The sequence below is a fragment of the Vanessa tameamea genome, chromosome 4 (assembly GCF_037043105.1).
Source record: "Vanessa tameamea isolate UH-Manoa-2023 chromosome 4, ilVanTame1 primary haplotype, whole genome shotgun sequence".
Lineage (NCBI taxonomy): Eukaryota > Metazoa > Arthropoda > Insecta > Lepidoptera > Nymphalidae > Vanessa > Vanessa tameamea.
Window position 1 is genome coordinate 591,924 of NC_087312.1, and position 24,677 is coordinate 616,600.

At 32.8% G+C, this 24,677-nt stretch overlaps 4 protein-coding genes across 6 annotated transcripts in view; 2 read left to right on the forward strand and 2 right to left on the reverse strand.

The window, feature by feature from the left end:
- The window catches only part of LOC113396688 (neuroligin-1-like), a 677,577-nt gene that overhangs the window by 398,595 nt on the left and 254,305 nt on the right, over window positions 1–24,677 (forward strand). The window lies entirely within an intron of this gene.
- On the reverse strand, window positions 5,504–10,852 carry LOC113396716 (mitochondrial uncoupling protein Bmcp). Of its 2 annotated transcripts, none has more exons than XM_064220713.1 (7): window positions 10,544–10,852; window positions 10,248–10,395; window positions 8,884–9,088; window positions 6,360–6,617; window positions 6,200–6,289; window positions 5,906–6,086; window positions 5,504–5,650 (listed from the first exon to the last, which is right to left on the reverse strand). In XM_064220713.1, the coding sequence occupies exons 1-6, from the start codon at window positions 10,605–10,607 to the stop codon at window positions 5,967–5,969; spliced, it is 885 nt and encodes a 294-aa protein (XP_064076783.1). In that variant the 5' UTR covers window positions 10,608–10,852; the 3' UTR covers window positions 5,504–5,650; window positions 5,906–5,966. The 2 variants fall into 2 exon arrangements, with proteins under 2 accessions (XP_064076783.1, XP_026490557.1); XM_026634772.2 differs by having other exon boundaries at window positions 5,903–6,086.
- On the forward strand, window positions 11,585–13,052 carry LOC113396720 (proteolipid protein 2). The gene is made up of 3 exons (XM_026634776.2): window positions 11,585–12,104; window positions 12,185–12,445; window positions 12,695–13,052. The coding sequence occupies exons 1-3, from the start codon at window positions 11,982–11,984 to the stop codon at window positions 12,779–12,781; spliced, it is 471 nt and encodes a 156-aa protein (XP_026490561.2). The 5' UTR covers window positions 11,585–11,981; the 3' UTR covers window positions 12,782–13,052.
- On the reverse strand, window positions 18,102–24,261 carry LOC113396719 (CKLF-like MARVEL transmembrane domain-containing protein 4). Its single transcript, XM_064220599.1, has 4 exons — window positions 23,835–24,261; window positions 23,440–23,571; window positions 22,089–22,355; window positions 18,102–18,588 (listed from the first exon to the last, which is right to left on the reverse strand). Exons 2-4 carry the CDS (start codon window positions 23,563–23,565, stop codon window positions 18,448–18,450), a joined length of 534 nt encoding a protein of 177 aa, XP_064076669.1. The 5' UTR covers window positions 23,566–23,571; window positions 23,835–24,261; the 3' UTR covers window positions 18,102–18,447.

The window sequence follows — 24,677 nt, forward strand, 5'->3', positions numbered from 1 at the left end:
TGTTTGTTCAAATGAATGTCATCACATCCGCACTGACGTTTGTTGGTTCATGACATTAATATTAAAAAGAGTTGCATTGAGAACTTCTTAGACTCATTTTAGGAGTATAATATACATAGATAGTCCAATCCACGATGCCGCGCCCCACTCTTTTTGGTCACAGAGCAAGTGTACAATGTAATCTACGCTGCAGTGACTACTACTATGGTTCTACGGCTACGCTTCGAGTATCTTTGTAGGTACACACTAAGTTAAATGACAAATGGTATTCATAGTCAATTCGAAATATGCTCTACTATATATCACGTATTTTAAATAAAGATGTCATTTATTAAATGTGCAATATTCTTGTCTAATAATATTTATTTTAAAAGTAATTTATTTACAATATAAACCTCTCGATAGTCCCGCATAGAATAGATTTATTTTTATGATGGCACCATATTTAAGCATGCAGTACTATCTGCTTGAATATTAAAAATATTGAATTACGTAAGGAAGGTTAATAAAAATACGATTTTATAAAAAATAAACATTTATTGAAAAAATGTTAGTAGATATAATTTATTCAAAGCGCTTATATTTAAATTTTAAACTTAGCAAAATGTAAAAATTCAACCAAAAACGATTTCGATTCGATCTAACAATTACATAGAAAGAAAAATAAATTGAATTATATAAAATTTTGATCAATGTCGGGAAACAAATCATAAAACGTAAAATTTAGTAGAGCAACTTTCCCGGTGACTTAATTTCCACGGCAACGCGGATTAAACTATATAGTAATGTACAGTCGGGGTAAGAAAAGGTTCGTCACCTTAAGATCTATTTTCGTGTGCTCAGTAAGAGCGGTAACCTGTTTTACCGATTGAGTATGACATATTGCGTCGCAATGTCATTATAAGTCGCATCTAGCAAAGAGTATACTAGCGATTAAAAGCTATAATAATAAGGAGCCGTCAATCGGTATGATAATTACCAACTTTTCACGAAACCTCATAGTACTTCGTGAATGCTCGTGTAACATCGCAGATTAGGACATTGTCTTATTTTTTATAAAAGAGAGTGCATAGTAATCCTACTTCGTATTAATATTATAAACGCGAAAGTTTGTGTGTATGGATCTGGCTGATTTCTCTGAGGTATGGATGGATGTTAGTTACTCTTTCAAATTCTCGTAAAATTTACTAAACGAATTTGGATAAAATTTTGCACACAGATAGAATATGTACTGGAATAACATATTGGATACTTTTAATGCCGGGAAAACATAAAATCTTCGGGAACGCGGGTGAAACCGCAGGACGGAAATAGTAAATAAAATAGTAAAAATAAATAGTAATTATGGTAAAATTTATTCATTTAAACAAATCTTATTTACTTTATTAAAAACGAGTATATCCGCCATTCGTATCAATCGCAGCTTGTAGTCGCTGTCGCATTGGTCCAACAAGGCGAGAGCATATGTCGGTTCCTCTGAAACCCCCCCAGACACTTTGGCAATGTTCTACGACAGCTGCTTTGGTTCTATCGTTATTATTTATCCACCGCTACACCATCAAACCCCATAGATTTTCGATACGGTATATCCGCCGATTTTGCGGGCCATGGAATCACCACCACTTCCCGGTGCCGATGGAACCACTCATCACACATCACGTCATTACATTTACCGTCACTTAAAATAACGGCCGAATAATATTACTAGCGTTTTTATTCTAAGATTGCAAGAAAATATATGACAATGACATACAGTAGAAGATATTAAATCTTGTAATGACTAATTAGGCCATTAAAAAGGTTTCATGTCGATATGACACTAGACGTAGTGCAAAGATGTTACACTATTTTGAACCAAGTTATCATACTATGTTAGTTTAATTTTATATGCAGTTGTCTGTTTAGTGCTCTAGATTCAAAAGGTACTAAGAGTTTACGACTTGATAAAGGAATGAGTTTGAAAACTGACGAAGGTTTTCTCACTCTGACTGTACATAGAGCCATGGACGACTCGAGACTTACGCTTGGGTTGAACTTACCGAACCCCACGCTCGTCTTCGTGAACTACCTAAACACATAAGTTGAGACATAACTAATGAACATACATTTAACAAATGCCTCTCAAAGTTTGTATACCATAAATATTCAGAATAAAGGTAAATTATAAGATGACATAGCACCCAAACTCACGCCCATGCACTAACATACATTATTAACACCTAGGTAAGACAATCATTAAAAACAATAAATAAAACAAAACAAATCAACACCAAAATAATATTTATTCGATTATAAATTTAGCTAAATTTGTACCTACACACATTTACAGTTACAGCGTGTTTTTAACACAAACTTATACCATAGTAGCACGGAGTCTTCTAGATTACCTTAATTATAGACAATTATTTGAGGGTATTTTAAGAAAACGCTTCTAAACTTTATCAATGGTACTTGTAATGTTATTATGAGTAATACAGTATAACAAAATATTTGGACTTTCATCTACTTATACATTTAAAAAAGTAAAGGCATATGAGAAGCAAGTTCCAAAATACAGAATATTTAAGCTCAAATTCGTAGTTCTAAGTAAATCGACATTTCTAAAACATCCTACAGTTAGAAAAAAAACCGTAAAACCGATCTCATAGAATACATACTTATTTACGTTAAATACAAATTGGCAGATCACTTAAGCAAATATAGTTTATTATATAAATTAGGAAAACACTAAAATTATCAATTTAAATATTAAATTTTCTGGTTAAAATCATCTAAAATAATTAAGGAAATAGGAACGTAGATTAATTTTATTTAGAGAAGAATATTTTGAGTTATTTTTTTTTCAAGTCGTATTAAATGGACATTATGTAAATGCATATTAATAAACGTATTTTAAACTACGGAGGCCAGTAATGGATAATTTACATTCAAAAATCACTTTCCAAATTCAAATAAAAAAAAATCGTATATTGTTTTACGTTAAATACTTAAGTATATTAAATGTTATGCTATCCATACCAAATGCTTCGAGGACAAGACCTTTTAGAATGGAGCGTCATGTCGAGTGACGTGTGAAAGTACCGTTTGCAAAACTATTTAGTTTACTTGTTTATGTATTATATGAAGTTATGATACATTGTAACCAAAATGATTGCGAGAGGTGAGAAGTCGTATATAAGAAACGCTAATTAGATTTAACCGTCGTACCGTTGGAAAAAGAAGAGACGTGTTTTATTCGTGGAGTAACATACAGATTAATACATATTTTAAAATTATTTTGTGTTACTGAGCTTTAAACAGACATTGTAATGTTAATAGTGCATAGGTACAGGTAAAAGGTACTTGTTTCGTAAAACTTTGAACGTTCTTTTTTGTATCAACCTTCTCATTATACAAGCATTATTTACATATTTTCTTAAATTTATTTCTTATTGTTTTTCTGACACTACGTGTAATATAAGACAGATTTAAAATGTCCCATTTTTCTAGCATATGTAATAAATAATTTAAATTAATGATTAGCCATTAATACGTTTTAAATTGAAGTAATTGTGCTATTACATCTACATCTTTATTTTCCCTCTTTCCTAACAACAGGTCCCATAAATACGGATAACTATCACTGCAGTCACTCGTAGAACTACAAAAGGTAAGAGCATTTTTTTTTAAAACGAATAACGCCTACCGTTTTTTTAAATGCTAGTAACAAATGATTTTTGGCAATCTTTACCTTTATTGTTAATCATAACAGTACGCAGTTTTTTTTTTTAATTGTAAATGCTAAAGATAAAAACAAACAAGATATACTGATAATAATTTCCACTGTACAGCACCAGACACTTGACCTATGATTTCAAATAAATCACATGTCTGGCAGATTCGATTATACCTGCAAACGAAGTCATCGAAATATTAGCTTGAATCTCTCGTGTAGCGCCTGCCTTACATTAATAGGATACATCATCTAAATGCACTTGGTGCCTTAATCTCGTTAGCATGATATGTTTCACGGCTATACTTAACTTACTCTAATAAACAAAGTTTCAATACAATCATATAAAATGTCAAAAGTTAATCAATCATTTAAAAATAAATAACGAATTAAAACGGATCATTTATGTAAACAAAACCGAAAAAAAACGGCAACTTTTTTTTTACTAGGAAGTCATTTGTGACGTGCAATTTTTAATAAGTAAATTATTCCTCATAAACTATTATTATAGTCTTAGAACAGTGCCAAAGTTAAACGAGAACCGACATCACCCTGTGTGGCATTACTCATTCGTACCTTTGACTGTCGTCGACTTAAAAACACGTCGATGACACTTCGAATCAGACTACGTGGAAAACTAAGACAAAAATCGTTCTAAGGTGGCCTGTCAACATTCGACGACGAATGAATGAAATCTTATTTTGCCTAAATGCTTCGTGTATGTCAAGAGTGATCGCGATAGACCAAAAAGTTGATATAGACTATGTTATTACTACCGATGCACGTCACGATATACGAACAGACGTCATCAACATTTTTTCGTAAAATACTATTTTATAAATTTGATTATTAAAAAATATACAAAGGGTTCGTTTTAGCTCGGACAGTCCGAAAATTCTACTAGCATGACAACTCACGCTTAATCAAAAGCATATTTAATACCAAAAGTTTGAAAAGTTTTACAGAATGAACCATTCCGCTACCGCATGCGATAAACTGATAGATCTGGTTTTATTGGACATTTTTATTTCAAAATAATAAAAAAAAGCTCTAAAAAACGATCGCCGAAGACTGCCAAACCCTTGTATCGTTCAATTAAATGTCGTTAAAGTTATTATTACATAAACTTGAACCCCTAAACTACGCCACCCCAGCACCGAGAAGCTTCACAAGCGTACATGGTGAAATATCGGAAGTTGCTAAATTAGCAGGAAGAGATTTCGTAGTAAATCAGTCAGTCAGTCCGTGAGTCGTATCATTCGGTCATACCGTCAGTAAATATTATTTGGCTTGACACGTAAATACTACAGCATCGTCTAAAAGCCCTGACTATAGCTAAATAAAATTAAAATCCTTCAGCACGTGTCCCAGGCCGCTCCGGTGTGGGCGCGGCCTTAGAGCTGCGCTCTCACGCGACATTTCTGTACGCGCAGCTTTATTGCGCACTGCTCACGGCTCTTGATCAACACACCCTTCGTTTATAATACAACACTGTTGCACAATTATAGTCACATTCATTTGACTTCCAAAGTTCCGATAGGAGATCGGCGTTCAAAACGCCATCTTCTCAAATTCATAATATCGTAGATCGATCGAGCTCCCGACCGATATCGCGTCCATTCGATAACAAACAAACAAACGTGATCTGGCTTTTGTCTGCTGTTGGAATAGACCGTATGCAATACAATATCAAGGACAGACGTCTGCCGACGGTTTTGCTCGAAACTAATATTTGAGTTGTAAATACTAAGTCGGAAGAAAATAGCGTGTAAGCGTTCCATTACAGCCGAGTCGAGATACTATTGAGATTAATATATTAATAACTAATTTTTAAACATTCAACCTAACCTCTAATTCTGCTAAATGGTATATAAAGCATTGGACAACATGAATACTAGAGTTCAGCTACGAAAGACCTGCGCGTCATCATTGTTACATCTGAAACAAAAATACATATTTTTAACTAAATAAATTACACGCTGGCAATACATATTAATATTATGAAACATTTTCATGTTTTTAAAGTTCTCTATTGAAGCATGCGCCTGAGTTTTTACGTTACATCAGTACGAACATTTCGGGATTTTTTTTCACCGTTGTCATCAAGAGGGCGACACTTATTATGTAATAACTAGCCGCCCGTCCCGAAGAAAGAAGCAATCGTGGAGATAATATTGTGATTGTACCCACCACGCCCCGTCGAGTGCGCGGTGGGTGGCGCTCCGCGTTGCTAGTCGCGGCTCTTTCAGTTCACTCAGTACAATCGCTTGAGCTGCTCGTAGCTGATGAAGAATATGATGTTCCACGGACCCATCCGCAGCCACGTGGGTACGAAACCCTTGTACAGAGCCAGGAAGCCCTCGTTCCGAACCGTCTGGGAAATTAAAAGAGTACTCATTATTTCTAAATTTAGGTTTGATTCGTGAACCCACAGTAATGCCTAGTGCCGCATCATACGACGATCCCGGCCAAAAATCTCCGCCTCACCTGTACGAAGCAGTCCATCGTCCCCCTGTATATCCTCACGCCGGAATCGACCGCGCCGTCCTTGGTCTTCCTCTGGTTCATCAGTCGCGTCTGAAAAGAGGGGCATTCACATGAGCGCGGGGCGGGCGGGCGGTGCGGGCGGGGCGGGCTATGCACTGACCCGCACGACGTCGAGCGGCGTGCTGGCGACGGCGCTGCCGAGGCTGGCCAGCAGGCTGGACAGCAGGTGGTTGAGCGGCGCGTCGCCCAGCGGCGGCGTGAGGCGGCGCTTGCAGGCGTCGTACACGGGCAGCTCCACGGCGGCGATGAGCGCGGCGCGCTGCGAGGTGGGCCCCACGCCGCGCCACAGCCCGCGCGCGCCCTCCGCGCGGTACATCTCCGCGAAGCCGCGCACCAGGTTGCGCTTCTCGTCGCCCACCTGCCGGCCGATTGCATCAATCCCGACTTTATCGTCGGCGATGGGATGAGACTGTCGCCGTGGTAGCGTTGGGTGACGCTACGCGAGTGTGCGACGCGCAAATGTCACTATACTCGTCCACGTGGTTATTCGAAACGATAAAAGAGCCGTGTTTATTTAAAATAGTTTAAATATCACCACCATGGAGACTCCTAATGAGTATTATCTATATTTACTTGCGTCGTTTAAACTTAATTACATTTTAATGAGACGATACAATATATCATATCGAGGGAACTGAATTATTAACATTCTTATTGAACTAAATAATATTTTATATCCTATATTATAGGTGTAACGACGACGGATAAACAAATTAACACTAGCCAATATATTCTATGTTTACAAAACATAGTATTACGAACATCTAGACTGCGCTAAACAAGTAGAAATACGCAGCGTCCTTGGAAATGATCTATTTTTTGACGTCAGATTGCATGTATGATGTATGTCTCTTGGCACAAACACACATCGACTAGTTCATGACTAATATTTACATAATGAAATTGTATGTACATAAAGATATTATTTAGTTATTCTACTTTAATTACCGACGTCATTATATACGTATGACAACTAACTCTTCTTCAGAATAGTTAGACAAACATCTAGGTATTGCGAAAAAAATGCCTGTAAACATTTACTTGGTGCTAGGACTTTGTGCGTACCCCTTTAACTAGGTACCACCTAATCATCAGATATTCTACCGCTACACAAAAATATTAAGTAAAATTATTGCGTTCCGATTTCAAAGTCGAATGAGACACTGTAACTACAGGCACGAGGGACATAATATCTAAGCTCCCAAGGGTGGGGGTAACATCTTTACACGTAGTATAAATGTATCGCAGTCATCTGGTTGAATCTGCTATTTGATTGTATGACCAGCGCGTTCATTGAACGAGGACATTTAATTGTATGACAACAGGACAACTCGTCAAGTTGTTTAATGTAACGTTCAACGTCTTGACTGAACGTCATTTAGCATAGTCGAATGGGATATTGCTGACTTTGTAATGTTTGATTTAAATGAACATGAACAATAGGAAAAAAATTAACTACATTACAATCTGTTTTACGTCCGCTCTGTTAAAGGGGGTGTGTTACAATCCGCTAACTAGTTGGACGTTGAGTGACGCTTGTTCAATCATCGTTCGGTCCTAGTCATTCAATTAAATGTCGTCGTTCAATGAACGCGCTAGTCATACAATCAAATAGCGGATTCAACCAGACGACTGCGACATATGCACTAGGTATACGATTTGTAGCCGACACAATAAAAGCTTTCATGTTGTCTTTGTGAATTTGCTGCATAGATGAGTTTGCTTACAAACTAGTGCAATATAAGATAACCTTCGAAGATTTAGACGTCATTACGTCATTTTTCTATACAATCTCATGACGTACATTTAACGCTCTAATTGTGTTTTTAATTTATTTTTAGTTTAAAAGTAATTAGGTATTTAGGTTTCTATGTAACTTGGCAACAGAATAACAATTTAAAAACGTTGAATCAATTCGTTTCTTTTATCTTTTTTCAGGTCATTAGTAACAACTTTTTCTATACAGGTATATACGTACGTATTACATTCGGCTACCATCTGCCATTTTCATTGTCGTTCTTTAAGGTCAAGCACATTTTATTTTGTTTTCTTTTGCTCAAGAATGCTTCCTGCCTTTATTTTTAGTTTATATCATTTAGGTATATTCTTTTTTTTTAAAACAAAAACTATACATTGTAAATACATTTCATAAAAGAGTTAAGGGAGTCACTAGCAGTGCCTACGCCTTCGCGCACGTTTGAATTTAACAAAAAAATATTGTTGTAGATTAAGTTATTCCTTATTACATCAGCTATCTGCTAGTTGAAGTCCCATCAAAATCGGTCCATCCGTTCCAGAGATGAGCCGGAACAAACAGACAGACCATAGACAAAAATTGAAAAAAAAAATGTTATTTTGGTTTATGTACCGTGTATAAATAAATAGGAATACTATTCTGAAAAATGAAGTATTTTAATATTAGAAACAGGCACTCCAATTTTAATATGTGTACAGATAGACAGATACGCTATATATAGCACGGCATCTTAGAAATTTGATATGAGTTTTTGACACAATAACGATATATGTATATCTACCTACACCAATTTGGTGACTTAAGTATTTTATTTAGTTTTTGTTTTTTGTTCTACGAGTGCCGCCTGTGTGGGGCACAGGGGCAGTACCTGCATGCGAACTTTCAGCACGTCGGTGGGGTTGGCGATGGCGCTGGACAGCCCGCCGGCGAAGGCCGCGCAGAACGTGTTGGTGGGGAGGTGCTCCTTGGAGCCGCCGTCGGCGCGCCGCGCGGCCAGCGCCTGCTTCAGCGAGTAGTACGTGCCGAACTTTATGGTGCCGTACGTGGCCTGCCGGAGCACCGCCGGCCAGATTCTGGTTACCAGATAATGTATACCGGTCATTCGTAATCAGTTTATTCTTTGTTAAGAAAAAAATAACCAAGTTTAAATCCAAAAGAAAATAAATTATTTTGAACAGTCAGTACCATTACTTTTTAACACTTAAATTGTGATGGATTAGAGGCTGAAATATATTTATGAGTGATATCTAAATCCTTCATTTTTAATGACAACTCATTATGGCTTTGGAGATACCGTACCCAAGTTGAGATGAGCACTGATATCAGTTTCAATCTACCACTAAGAATTTTACTTACATGAATACTAGTGATATTAGTAAACTAAATAATAGGACAACTGGACAATTGGTGAGTGTCACCCATAGGAAGCCGTTGGCACCATAAGAAATTTGACCCATTCAGCACATTGTCACTGCACTACCAACTTGGGAACAAAGATGTTATATACCTTGTACCAGTAGTTACATAGATTCACTTAACCTTTAATTTTGGAATATCTGGAATATCTGATGTGGGTGGTACCTACCCAGTTGGGCTTTCACAAAACCTGTCAAGCAAAATTAAACCTTATACGATATATAAATATATTTCGTATAAGGCTTCCATAAACCTTAAGAGAGTTGAATATTAATAAAAAAACGTTTAAAAAACCAAGCAATGCTTACACGGTAACAATAAAAACACATAAATTATATAGCTTAATGATGTTTACATTAATAACAATTTAATTGCGTTTTATTGTTCCAGTGATTGTGATGTAGAAAAACATCGTAAGCTGATGAAATTTAGAGATAAGACTAGTAAACTAGACACACTAACATTATAAACAATTACATATTCATCTTATGAGTTACATCACCTTCAATCAATAATGAACTCTATTTGTTTTATGTAAAAAAAAAATATTTATGACACAATTCTATACATTAATAATATGTAGGTGGACATTTCAACAACATATATACATTTATATATTGTTGAAATGTCGACAAGGACACTATGACACTTGTTTATGAAAGGATCACCGCCCATGTGCACTCTATGGAAATTATCATTGTTATGAATATGAACCATGTCTTTAATTGCCAAATTATCACATATTAATCATTCAGTATTAATATTTTAGTAACAAAACTGAATAAAGAACTTATATTATAGAATAGAATATCTTACCCACAATACAGTGCCTTTATGCCCTCCTGTTGGGAAGTTTTCACAAAACAGTCCACCATGCCAGTGTAACGTAGTTCCACATGCCGAGGGTCTATCTTCTGACCCTGGATTTGCAGGCGAGTTTTTGTTGTGTCAATGGGGAATGTACCTGATACCGACAAGAACTTCAGTGACCAGAGAATAATGCATAACATGTCTTATAAAAAACTGATAACTCTATCGTCAATATTTTAACTTATTAACTACGATTACAGTCTGCAACCAGAAGGTATTAGAGGTTAGATATAGGGACTAACCGAACTCGGCGACGATAGACGCGAGGCCGCCATAAATAAAAGGTCTCCAGTCGCTATCTCCCATTACATGCAAACTATTATTTGCAATTTATATATTATTATTTACAACAATAGCAATGTATGAGAGCCGGCGTAAATAATTATTCAATTAACCACTTATATGAAAGCACGGAAATTATTGTATGAATATCAAATGACTGAATTTCATCAAAACCACACAAAACACGTTACACGGAGTTTGTTTTTTTTTATTACAATTTTCAATTTTCCTTCTCAGCTCTTTCTACCGAAGACTTTTTAAATGTCATATCACATATGTCATTTTTTTCTGTTTATTCATTTATTTTTATTGCTTAAAATTAGTAAAGTCAAAGGTACTACATAATACAGCCCCATCATTAGTCAAAAAATAAAATAATTAAATATACCTATGAATCAAAGAAAAAACAACACTTTAAACCTAATGATGTACGTATTAATACCAAACTTTTCAAAATTAAATAAATCTTTTTAATCTACATAGTACGATACATATAAGTAATATTACAAGATTTATAAATTCTGTATCAAATTGTAAATTCTAATAAAATTATCTAAATTCTAACAGGTATAATCTTAAACTATTTAATGACATACAACGCAGTCGAAGTTTTGTACTCGAATTTCTTATGAAACGTGAACACTAAGATAGAATTTTTCAAAATTTATCTCCTATAAGGATCAAATCATCAAATGAAGGTTGAATTTTTTTAATGAAAGTTCGTTATTTTAGCAAGTGTCACAGCATTTTTTGATAATTCATCGACCAAAAGTTGTTTGAATTTAGATGAAGTTGTATACAAAAATTTCATAATTTTGTAACTTCATCTTTTTTTATTAGTGTATTTAGTTTTTAGGCTTTTATATATAAGTAAAAGACCGTGCAGTCATACGTCGTAAAATTATTTTGTTAAGCAACTGTTACGTCTGTTATTAAACGCACACCACAGAGTAAATACATTTAACTTTATTAAACATATCACTTATCTAATTATCAATCAATCTCGTAGTATGTATCTCTTGAAGTACTTAAAAAATATATAATAAATAAGAAAAACGTACCTACATTGTATTTTGCAGATAATAAAAATAGCTATAGATTATTTTATTTTGATAACAGACCACAGGAAAATAATAAAGGAAATCCTTCCAAATATTTGTTGTTGTAAATTGTAATTTTATGCTTTAACAATTGAAACGGAAAACTTTCGCAATACTTGCAAATTTGTTTTAAATCAATAGATTAATGTGCTTTATCTATCTAATATATATTGCATTGATATAAATTGATTTAAGCTAGTTATTGAGAGTTATAAATTAATAATTGCACTTTTCTATAAGGCTCGAGCCTCAACGTACTTGTTAATATTATAGAAATCGCTTTTACTTCTCAATCACAATGTTTGATCACTTTGCCCATGGCACACCAGTTGCCGCTGAACCTCCACCTCCCCGAAAAGTTTTAAGGTTTGATAAGGGTTATTGGAAGACAATGCCCGGAATCCTGAAAATAGTGGAACTGGTATGTATGATATCACAGAGAAGCTTAATTTACTGTTCATCATAAGTATTTTTTTCAGAAAATTTATTTTTTATTTTAAGGTATGCAATATCGTCGGTTTTATTTGCATAAAGATATCCTGGGCATGGCTGTCAGCGATATTTTACAATATTTTATACTGGGTGGGAAATATTATCACAGCATTCCTGTTCCTCATGTATACATTTCACTTTGTGGAGAAGTATGATCGCTGGCCGTGGCACAAGTTGGAGTTCTTCTACTGTTTAGCGATGTCATTGTCATACATTGGTACATCTATATTTGCAACAACACTTGGAGAAAGTGTCGGGTATGCTGTTGGGGTAAGATTTTTATTGCTGTATTTTATTATTTTGTATTCATAGCAGAGAGCAATGGACTACATGATTTTAAATCCCATCATAATAGACATTGGTGCTAAAATAGTTATGGCTTATGGGCAATGCTGCCACAGTCTGAGGATCTTATCTCTTGCATCAAGTTGGGCTTGCTTCCTTGTGAAACTCTAGAAGAATTTAAGTAATATCATGTGTTAATATTTTAAATTATACTAATTATCATGTTTTTTTCAGTTCTTTGGCTTATGTGCCATCATAGCATATGGCTTTGATGCTTATTTAAAATACAAGGGATGGAAAAGAGGATTGCCACCACAATGACAGATTATTAAACTAAATCACAACACTAAAATGTTTGGTAAACTTTTATAGTTGGTAAGATATTATCGTCATCCTGCAGTGAAAACTAATTGTAGTGTGAACTTCATATAAAGTATTTTTATAAGAGAATTTGTTTAAATGACTGTGTTGCATATTTAACAATACAAATTGTTCCTTGAATAAACCACCATATGGTGGCCAAGCATTAAGTTCTTCAAATGAAAAAGACATACATTAAAATATTCTGAAGAATAAGGATTGATTTAATCAATCGATCTCAGAGCTGTCCATCAATACTCATATTATAAAAAGGTAAAATGAGTTTTTTTGTATGTAGGGGGTTGTCTCTGTAAAATAAAATTCTAAAAAACAATCACTTGTCAAAAGCTACATTATTCTTGAGTGTTATAAGCTATGATAATTAGATTTATATCATACATTTTAGTCTAACTATTACATTTTTGTCAAGGTTGTTTTATCTGAACTGGCATAAATTACAAGATTTTTTACTCAACTAATAAAGCAAGCAGTGAATTAATGCTTATCAGGTTTCCCTGCAGGAAAATGACGTGAAATCATTGTACCTACATAATGTTAAGTGTTTTGACTCCTTATTAATTATTCTATAGACCAAGGTTGTGTATTTAATGCACATTTTTTTTTAGATTTTAGATATAGGTATACTTAATATTAATATAGCCTTATTTTGTATGGCAACTATTTATCAAAATGTTCAATTTAAAAATTCATTTACATACAATATTTTTATACTTACATATATTCAAAGAGCATAGCTTCAATAAATTAAGAATTATGCTTAATCTTTTAATTTCATACTTGTAGTAAATTCAAAAGTATATTTATAATTTTATAATAAAATGCCAAAGTACATACATATGTATGTACACTTTGTTACTTAAGTATATAATAGAAAATTGATGTAAAAAATATTTTTCTAAATACTATATAAAACTGAGTCACTTTCTTCTATTTAGAAATAAAAAATGTACTGAATTTTTTTTAACATATGTGTATCCTAGTTATATGCTATACAGCCATTTGTGCCTTAACGATTATCTTGTCAGTTATTTATGAGAATAAGTAATACTTTTAATTATTCATGCTTCACTTACTAAATATAAAGAGATACTGGAAATGATAAGCGTTTCTCAATAAAATAAATAAAGTGAATCCAGAATTTTTATAGTTAATCTGAACTCTGGTTCATTTAGTAGTAAGAACAGACCATGTTTAGATATTAAGATTATTTTATAACTTTATTTTGCTTTTTAAAATGTCTTTTATAACTAATAGGTATTTTTGAGGAACTTTAAACTTTATTACAGTATTTGAATATGTAAAAATAGTATTATATGTTGGTTTCTGCTAGACCACCATTTTTACTTAATATTATATTATTATTGTATAATCTTTGTTTCTTTTTATAATTAATGTGTTGTTAAGAATCAATACTTTTTTTAAGTATTATCATGAAAGGAAAACTTAATTTCTTTTATGGTTTTTTTTTGTGAACTCTTAGAAATAGAATTAAATTGTTAAAAATATGTATTTATAAAAGAATTGTACCAAATCAATAGTGGTTAAGAGACAATCTAATAAGAATTCATTAATTTTCAGATTTTTACAAATGTTTGATATCTTCATATGCATTAGTTATACTAACCGCATTTTGTCGCTGTAAGCGAGTGGTTTGTGGTAGTGATGTCTTCAACACGCTATCGATAAAACAATCCCGTGTGTAGTTCACGCTTATACGCTTATTACGGTAACAAATTAATCATGTAATCTATTACAGCATGGTATAGATCTATTCAATCGATGACGCGCCCCTCCATGTTAAATTAACAGCATTCACGGTCCCGTTTTAAGCACAACAAGCGCCCGAGTAAAAGTAGTGTTTCGCGATTTAGCCTACACAAGCCCCCCCCCCCCAGTTTTTTAGATCCAAGGTTCGACCAGTCTGCGAGGCGCCCGGTTATTATTGCTGCGCACTGGCTTAAGACTAACCTGGGCGATCATTAGTATTCAGTGACGCTCGTGTTGAAAATATATTTTAGTGTGCGTGTGACTTAACGTATGAGTCTCCTTACTCATAGGTTAATAGTAGAAAAAAATTCTAATTGGGTTATATAATTAGAGGGATTATATAATTGTTTTAAGTCGAATGATCTACACATAAGTTGCGGTCTCTTGTTGCTTGAAATAACATTACTATAAGTACGAGTACTTTACTTTTGCTCCTTCATCGATAGGAATCCGGAATACACAATACGTTGCCATAAGACATAGAAGTGCGATTGGGATCGATGCTCCGAAACACTCGGACACTGTCGCACCCGCAGCGACAAATTGTGTATAGTACAGTATGATATATTCATAAGTTTTTATATCATAAATCATTGTAAACTTACCTGTTTCGTAATTAATATATATCATTGTTAACATGTAATAAAACAGCAACAAAATTACAAATAGTTTTATTTAACAATCTAATAAATGACTACCAATAAATTTGGCATGTTGCACAGGCCTACGTGGGATTTTTCTAACATTGCTGTTTGTGTACTCCAATATTATATTTTATACATCGTTTATAAATCTCAAAAACTTATTGATTTTTTTTACAAACTTCTCAATATCAAATATAATCCAGTCAATATAAGCATTTTCAATTCAAGTTTCGCGAATGTTAATTGTCAAATCAAATCAAATATATTTATTGTTAATAAATCAAATTACATACATCAAAGAGGCCCTGTACCCCTAAACTAGGAGAACCCGTATCTTAGGGGCCAGTGACTTCCCAAACAGTGTTAACATTTATTAGACATTATTAAGTTTAAATTTATGCTTAAATATATTAACACAGTACAAAGAAAGAGGGGAAAAAAATAATACAATACAAAAATATGTCAAAATAATTTGGTAAAGAAATTTTCTTTATTAAATGTACTATATTAATAACTCCTTCAATAAAATATAATGTCAGTTAGTCAATAGATAGATTGAGTATAGCTCTAATGCTTAGAAAATTGAAATTGTCGACCTAAATTTCTCCGCCATTTTTAAAAAGGGGGTACATTTTGTTTTACCGCGACAACTCAACTTTCCGCCATAATACGATGATTGGATTTCTATACCTCTTTGTAGCTTTTATTAAGCTCTAAAATGTAGTAATACATTTTTCACCTATCCTTAAACATTGTTGAGATATCGAATGAAGAGGTACAAAAGTAAGTGATTGTATTTCGCCATCTTTTTGTGATATATCGAATAAAACATCTATTATTTATTAATCTAGAAAACGCATGTATACGCATAATACCTGCAATGTAATTTCGTTGTTTTTATAAAACCTTTTGTTGAAAAAGTATTTGGCATCATAAAAAAGACACAGTATCCTTCTTCCCTCCTTCTTGAGATCCTTCTCGGATCAATTGCATGTATATGCCATTTTATCCGACGTATTGACTGGATTTATACTACACCTCATTATATATGATAAATCCTAATATCGACATTTATAGCCCTAAGCTTCGAATCATCATTTATATAAATTAAATACAATACATTGCTTTTAAAATATTAAGCGTAATTAGAAAAATACATTGAACATTTGACACAAGCGTGAGCAAGTGATGCTGAGGACGGAGATAATATCTTAAATAATTACATTTATTTATACAAGATTAAAATGTATCTGCGAATATATGTGTACAAATTTCCTATACTATATTTGTTAACAGTAACAAAGTTTAGCGTTAAACACTTATAGCCTACACACTGTTTAGTGTGATTAGTTAAACACCTACCTCTTTGTCCTCATTGATTTGACATTTAAAAAAAGGGTACAATTACTTATGTACGCGTATGGCAAGTTCTACTTCTATATCAAAATTAAAAAAATATTTTTAATTGCAGGCAAATAGTATTTTAATGAAATAATAATTATTCATATGATAAGTATAATTTTGTCTCTATTCATCACTAGAATAACACTCACAACGGTCAAACGGTCACAATTTAAATTCGTAAATAAACATAAGGCGTGAAGTTGCCTATTTCCAGCGAATTGACACCTAATTGGCGGTTTAACGAGCATTTAAATCATATTTACGTGCGCGCGCATCGCAAAACATCCCTTTCATCTTATTTTATAACGCGCCAAAAGAAGTATAACTTTAAAAAGACAGCACTGTTTAACTAATCACCCATATTTATGTAAGGCCGTTAACTCGTATGCTTATAATTAAGTACATTATGTGCAGACACTGTAAACTGGATTATCTTGTCAATCAGGATTTCTGGCAAGACCAACTCATTACCTTATATCATGTGTAATCAACATTCTTTGATAAGTAAAGATACACATACAGAGACCATAAACAATACATAGCGGCATGTTAAAGATTATTTTGAGTGCAAATATATCAAACAATGGGTGGGTTTAATTTAAAGACACATTAAATTACTTATTCTTACAACTAATCTTTGCTTTTCATTATATATAAAATTAATATATTTATGACCTCACTTAATATAAAAAAAAAAACTAAATTCAAGTGGGTAGCACTTAGTAGGCTGGTATTGCTATTATAAAATATGTAATATATGATATTTTCATGAATTAAACTGCTTTATGATATTTTTGATTATTTTGCTGTTATAACGATATTAAATACCTTAATAACTCCTATAATATTGTGTTTACAAAATATTATATACATAAATCATTTAAAAAACGACCATCCTACGTCATACTTATCTCATTACGACAGCAGGTTTATAGTTTTATTCTAATTTCGGTGCATATAATTATATATCTTACTTGAAGGACTAGAAAAAAATATTTATCAGAAAAAAAAAGAATTAAATAAATGATAAAATAGTAATACAAAATTAAATGCTGAAATTCTGTAAAGTATTTAAAAAAAATAGTCTGTGACATTTCTTGTAATTATACAAAGTTGCGTCTTCGCAAAATAAATTGATGATATCAAATCTGCACTGACATTAAACTGTCAGTAAAGATGTATACACTGTTGTATAATTGCTAGTGATTATCTGCAAAATTTCAAACATAGATATTACTTACTTATTTACTCACATGGTTTCCGCTCCACTATACTTGATCAAAACACTTTCAGTATTCATTTTAAGTAAAAGTTTGTATTCGTAAATAGAAAGATTTAAAGAAATATGTACTTCTTACATGTAAAAACATACAAACGATAAAAATCTTAGTTAAGTATAACTTACATTCTTACACTTAAATTAAACTAATAATATAAAAATAAATAATTGCAACGAAATAATTAGATGGAAAAAAGGTGTCATTTCACTTTTTTAGAAACTTTTAATTGATATGGAGGGCTTAATGATTTTTTTTTAACATTAAATTTGGAATAGACATACCCTTGACTACAATCATACCCGATGGTAACTATTGTCTAAGATGGAACGCGCGTGTCTATTCAATTTTGCCTTTGAAATTCATAAATTAAAATTCATTATATTTACAAATTACGTAGACATACAAAGAACATTTTTTAATAAAATAAATTACAATTTGATCTTAGTATCAATTGCTACGTGTTTGAGCATCTGGTGTCTGAGGAGTGGTCATACCGAGGTGACGTCACGCGTTAGGGCAGCGCAGGTGGAGTGGTGACATGTGTCTGTTTGGTGTGCACGAAAGAGCCCTGTGCGAGCTCCCCAGCCTTTATGGCCCGACCTTTCAGAAATGCGTCGAAGCCGTATAGAACCATCGCCAGGTAACCGAAGAACTGAAAATATAAAATAATATTTTATTGGAAACTGGTTACTACTAGGAGTTTATGATTATTATATCTCTATTTATAATACAACAGTATTAAACTAATTAACTATTATTTCCATTTTAATTTTACTTCCAAAATTTCGATAACAGTTTCGTGAACGTCGACAAATCCATACTGAATATCATAGAATCATCAAGCTCTTGACCAATAATATCGCGTAATTTTGCTCTCAAATGTTGTTTATTTGACTTTTCTCTTACGTAGGAATTTATTCTGATAAGTGCGGGCACGATGTTTTAATAATAAGTATAAAATAAACAACATTAAAATAAATTCAGATGTTGCGGCGATTTACTCTGAACTGGGATTATGATGTCCTATCCTCGAGTGGTCCATTTGGCCTCCATTAAAAAGTATAATAAAAAAAAAATATATATATTACGAGACGAATTAAAAATATTCTGTATCTTCAAACTGGTTCTTTAATACTTTACATGTTTATATCGTAGTTGCCATGTACATGAAAATAGTAATACTGATGTACTACACTAATATTAAAAGAGTATCTTTGTATTTTACCTTATCACGATTAAATCACAGAGTATAACGATATAAAATTTGACACTAAAGCAGCCTGAGATATATTCATAAAAGGGGAACCAGAAAAAAATACTGTGAGTCCCGACGAACAACTAGCGTGGCCTTAGCTTAAGTTTGTGGTAATTTCAAAACTAAAATTTTCTTAAATCTTTATAAATAATTATAATTTACGTATCTATTGTAGTTCGTAAACAAAGATCAGTTAAATTAATATGAATCAATACACATTACTTTCACTTTTAGACGTTCGTTGATTTATGACGGCGTGACGGAGTGACGTAAGCGAATCAACATACGTTACATCATTGTTCAAACGGTTTCGTTTTATTAAAAATATATTTATATATATTACATACAATAGGCAGTAAGTTTGCAGCATCATTTTGTAAGTAAACTATAATAATTTATAATACTATAATTTAGAAAATTAATTACTTTATATTTCGAAATATTTATTTAATTCTAAACTCTAAAGGAATCGAACTTTGGTTTTCTTAATCGACTTATGGGCCAACTTTAGATATTATAGTGGAAAAGGATGAGTAGTTTAGAAAACAGATAAGGACGCAAGAAGGTTATCACCATTATCTATACAAACGGCAAAAAAAATCGTGTTGTATGGGTATCCCGTAAATATTTATATTATTCTGGTTTTTAGTATTTGTTGTTATAGTATCTCAATGAACCGTGATAGTGTCTAACTATCACGGTTCATGAGATACAAACGCCTGGTGACAGACGTATAGACTATAGACGGACATACGAACGAACGGACGGACAGCGTCTTAGTAATAGGGTCCGTTTTACCCTTTGGGTACTGAACCCTAAAAAGAGATTAGATGGGAGGAAAATAAACACGGCGTATGTTTTCTAACTAATCACAAAGAAAATTATATACTAATAAATTTGAATAAATAGTTATATTCAAATTACCAATATTTTTTTCTAAATGAGTCTGTATGTCGTACGTATCGTATTATAAACGCTATGTTTTAATTTATTGTTACCTTTTTATATTTAGGGAAAGGTATTCGGTTTTTTGGATAGGATTGTGGTACTTCGATTGTCTAAAACATAACAACATTCCAAATGTAACAAAATAATTTTTGTACCCTATAATATTTAATGAGCAGTTCCTGTGTACCTACATACATATTTACATATTACAAATGAGCGACGCTCGGTCGCCCAGGTACTTTTCATATAAAAGACAAAGCTGACGAAGGCGTTCAAACGTTCTCAAGGTTTATTACGTCACACATTACTGTCATAGCATTATTTATAGAATTTAATATTACATGCATTAAGTAATGATTAATAACAAATAAAAAGAGCCGAGATGGCCCAGTGGTTAGAACGCGTGCATCTTAACCGATGATTTCGGGTTCAAACCCAGGCAGGCACCACTGAATTTACATGTGCTTAATTTGTTTATAATTCATCTCGTGCTCGGCGGTGAAGGAAAACATCGTGAGGAAACCTGCATGTGTCTAATTTCAACGAAATTCTGCCACATGTGTATTCCACCAACCCGCATTGGAGCAGCGTGGTGGAATATGCTCCATACCTTCTCCTTAACGGGAGAGGAGGCCTTAGCCCAGCAGTGGGAAATTTACAGGCTGATTATGTTATTATTATTTTTATTTAATAACAAATACTCATTTAGTTATACAGTGACGCACATGTTGAACACCATTGTACGAATGGTCCATTGTAACTTAAATTTGGCACAACGACGATTCAAAACAATTTAATTCACAATCTAATATATAGCAAAGAAAAACATGCACTTCATATAAAATATTAAATTATTTCGTCATACAAATCAATATATTTGCACTTGAAGTTGCAACACTGATCCGGATAATCTTCACCCTAGACAGATGGCAAATAAATGGCGCACTTTAAATCGATTACGGAAACAAAATGTATATTGGAATTGTATTTAAATAGTTCAGTATTGTATCATAACAGGCAGGAGTGGCGCAATCGTTATATACATAAATCTTTTACACTTTTTGAATAAATTGTTGGGGTCCCTTAGGAAGAGTAAAGATTGTTCACAAAAGATTTTTTCATGGTAAAGTATAGTTTGCGTAAAATTGCTTCTAATGGAAACACCTTTAACCCATGCAGAGGAGTACGATTTGCTTTGACGATCTAATAATAACCAACATAAGTGGCAATACGGTTTGTTTAAAACATCAGAATAACATAACCATGGTTTTGGATTTTTTATGCCTGCCTTATTTATATATGAATAATAGAAGACCGAAAGAGGCCGGTTACCTTCTGAATCTTTTTGAAACGGTCCTGGTGGTTCAAATGGACAATTATACGGGCCCCCGCCCCGTGGCCCGGGGCCACGTATAATTGATACGGCAGATACGGCGGTAGCTACGCCCTTGAACTGAAATCCTAAACGCTTGCACCGATTTCGATGCAACATTTTACGTGCACTTGAGCTGGTGCTGCGATGGGGACGTAAACAACATTATTTCACGGACAAAGAAATTAGCTAGGACAATATATTTTTCTCGTTTATCTGATTTTAGTTATGATTTTTTCCTAGATAATAGTTTGTATTTTAAAGGGAAATTATTTTTTCACGAAAAAACTATGTATGAACAATGGGTATAGTAAACTAATCAAAGATAATGATATTTAGACATGAAGTATTTTACAATTTTTTACTAATTCCGAACAATATAAATATATTGTTCGGAATTTCATACCCGTATAAGAAATTTCCGCACCCTAAATATGAACGCCAGAAGTCTTCGGCTTATTTCAAAGTACAGACGAGCCAGCGTATAAGTATTTTTATTGGTGTGTACATATTTGCATTTTATAATAGTAAAAAAGTTAATCTATTAGTGTATTAAGTAGTATAACTATAAACTCACCCCAGCAGCGGAATACGCGGCCGATCCAAAAGCAACTACGATAGTAGACGCTATCAAATACAGGAATGAGATTATCCCGCACGCGATCATCTCAACCTTCAGCCACATGAAGTTGTGGTATTTCTCAACCACGTGGAAAAGATACATCACGAGCAAGATACCGGTGAACCAGAGACCCAAATGTGCGACAACGTTGAAGTACACGCCTCGTCCGTTCGACCAGAACGCTGATGATTGTATGCAAATGAAGCCGAGAAGGTTGAGGACCTGTGGCAAAGGTTAAAACGAGTTCATTAATTAAAATTAAATTAACAAACCATTATTACATTTACAATATGATTAAAAGCCGGCATTTTGTTATTCTGTTGACGTATGACTAACTTTTTTCAAGGTGGATAATGGGCCTCTTGACGGAAAGTGGTCAATAGACATTAGTGCCGTAAGAAATATTAATAATTCCGTACGTCGCCATCAACCTTGAACTAAATTGTTATGTCCCTTGTGCCCTTAATTACATACATACAATGTTAAAAGTGTAAGTATTAATAAAAACAAAGGAAGGTAATCTGTTGCATTATGCTTTCCAAGCAATGGATTATCCTAGTTTGGGGGTCCAAGCAGTAATGTATTTTATGATTTAGAATTGTGGATAACAATTTTACAATAGTACATTGAAAGGGAAAATTGGGATCTGTGTATAGTATATACCAATCACAAGAGAACAAAAGCCACAAAAGGCACAAAAACATTTGACAACGAGTTAACATGATACTATTAGTGGAGAGCTTGAATAATAAAAGGAATACATAATATCGTAGATTATGATATTATGTATTTGCAAAAAGATGCAAAAAAAAAGCATAACTCGTCCATTTACTTTTTTTTTAAAACCATTTAATATAGGATACACCTAACTTACTTAACATTTTCTAATTTAAATATTGCAAACCTTTTGTTTAACTAGTTTTTCCTTTCTGTTACTATTCTGGAAGATATATCTTTAAGCATTCATAGCAGACATGCTATTTTATATACTTATAAATTAATTGTTAAATAAATATTTTTTATTATATTAGGATGACTAATTAATTGTTATTTTCCTTAAAGTTATTAAATATATGATTAAATATTGTACAAGCTGCCCATCTCAACTTTGTCCAGTTGAAATAAGAATTTTATTTACTACCACCTATCAGGTCCAATCTAAGCCACCCAGGGACCTGCTCAAACAGACACAGACATTTTGGAGAAGTTCAGTTACACAGACAAATGCAGATATTTCTATATTATAAAGATGAAACATACAATTTGTTTTTAACAACTCGTTTACATATATAAATGTAATACTTACGATAGCAGTTGCTTTAAAAATTCCCGGTGTGGACCTCAGATAACTTGCATCAAAGCGTATATCAGTTCGGAATATGACATTTGTCGATCCCATACTCTGAGGGTGTTGGTTTTGCGGAGAAGCCATGGTTAACTGTAGCAAGATATCATTGCTATTGAAATGTGTTAATATGACTGACTTAAATAAATTATTCTTATATTTGTATCGCATTTGGGGGGACCAGTAACAATTGTAACTAATATTTATCTCTTACTCTACATTAATATACTAACTTACTTAATGGATATAACATTTATTAATTATTTAATAAGCATATAAAGTAGTTAAGTTAATTTTTTTTATCTACTCACTTTTCTGGCCCATTAAATAAAGAAATTATTAAATAATTTACTCACAATTATATTCTACGGATTTCGATTTAAACTCCGCAGCAAGATAATAGATTCCAGATAACGAAGTAGTCACAGCCTCTCCTTGACACTATATAATGAACCAATACCGAAATGTGTTAAATGCATCTCTGACTCACATATTTAAATAGCTAGCCATGATTTGTTTACAGTGTTTGCCATTAACCAACGCGAAGAATTAACCCATTACGATTGTCGCAAGATTGACGCTTTTTATAAGTCAAAAACAGCTAATTAAAAAATTTATTTACGTAGCACAAAAACAAATTTCAACTCTATATATACATTTTTAATCGATCAATCGCAACTAAAGGACTGCATGAGGTGAACAATACATTTCAACGATTCTCGAATTGTAATGAAAAACATCTTCGTTGCGTGAGAATTCAGTCAGATTCACTTCAAAAACTGTCAACTGTCAGTTGTCAATAAATATATGTCAAGTTGTCAACTAGCTTTGAATGCGAAAATCCAATATACGTTTATCTAATAATAAGGACTTGTTGCAAATTTATATAAAAAAATATTTAATAACATTTTATAATAGTTATTATTATATTTGGCATTGGGTAAATAAGAAGAATTATAAATAAGTGCAGATAATATTTATAAATTTGGTAATTAACTTCTTGTATAACGAAAAAATAATAATATGTTCATAATAACATTATTTGAAAAAATCAAAGCAGTACAATTCAATACCTAATTCAACTTAATTCATAATATATATATATATAAAATATATCAATTGTTTCATTGATTATTTTAATGGGTGCAAAACTAAAACTAAAACAAAATGTATTTGAATACTATTCTTATCTAAATACA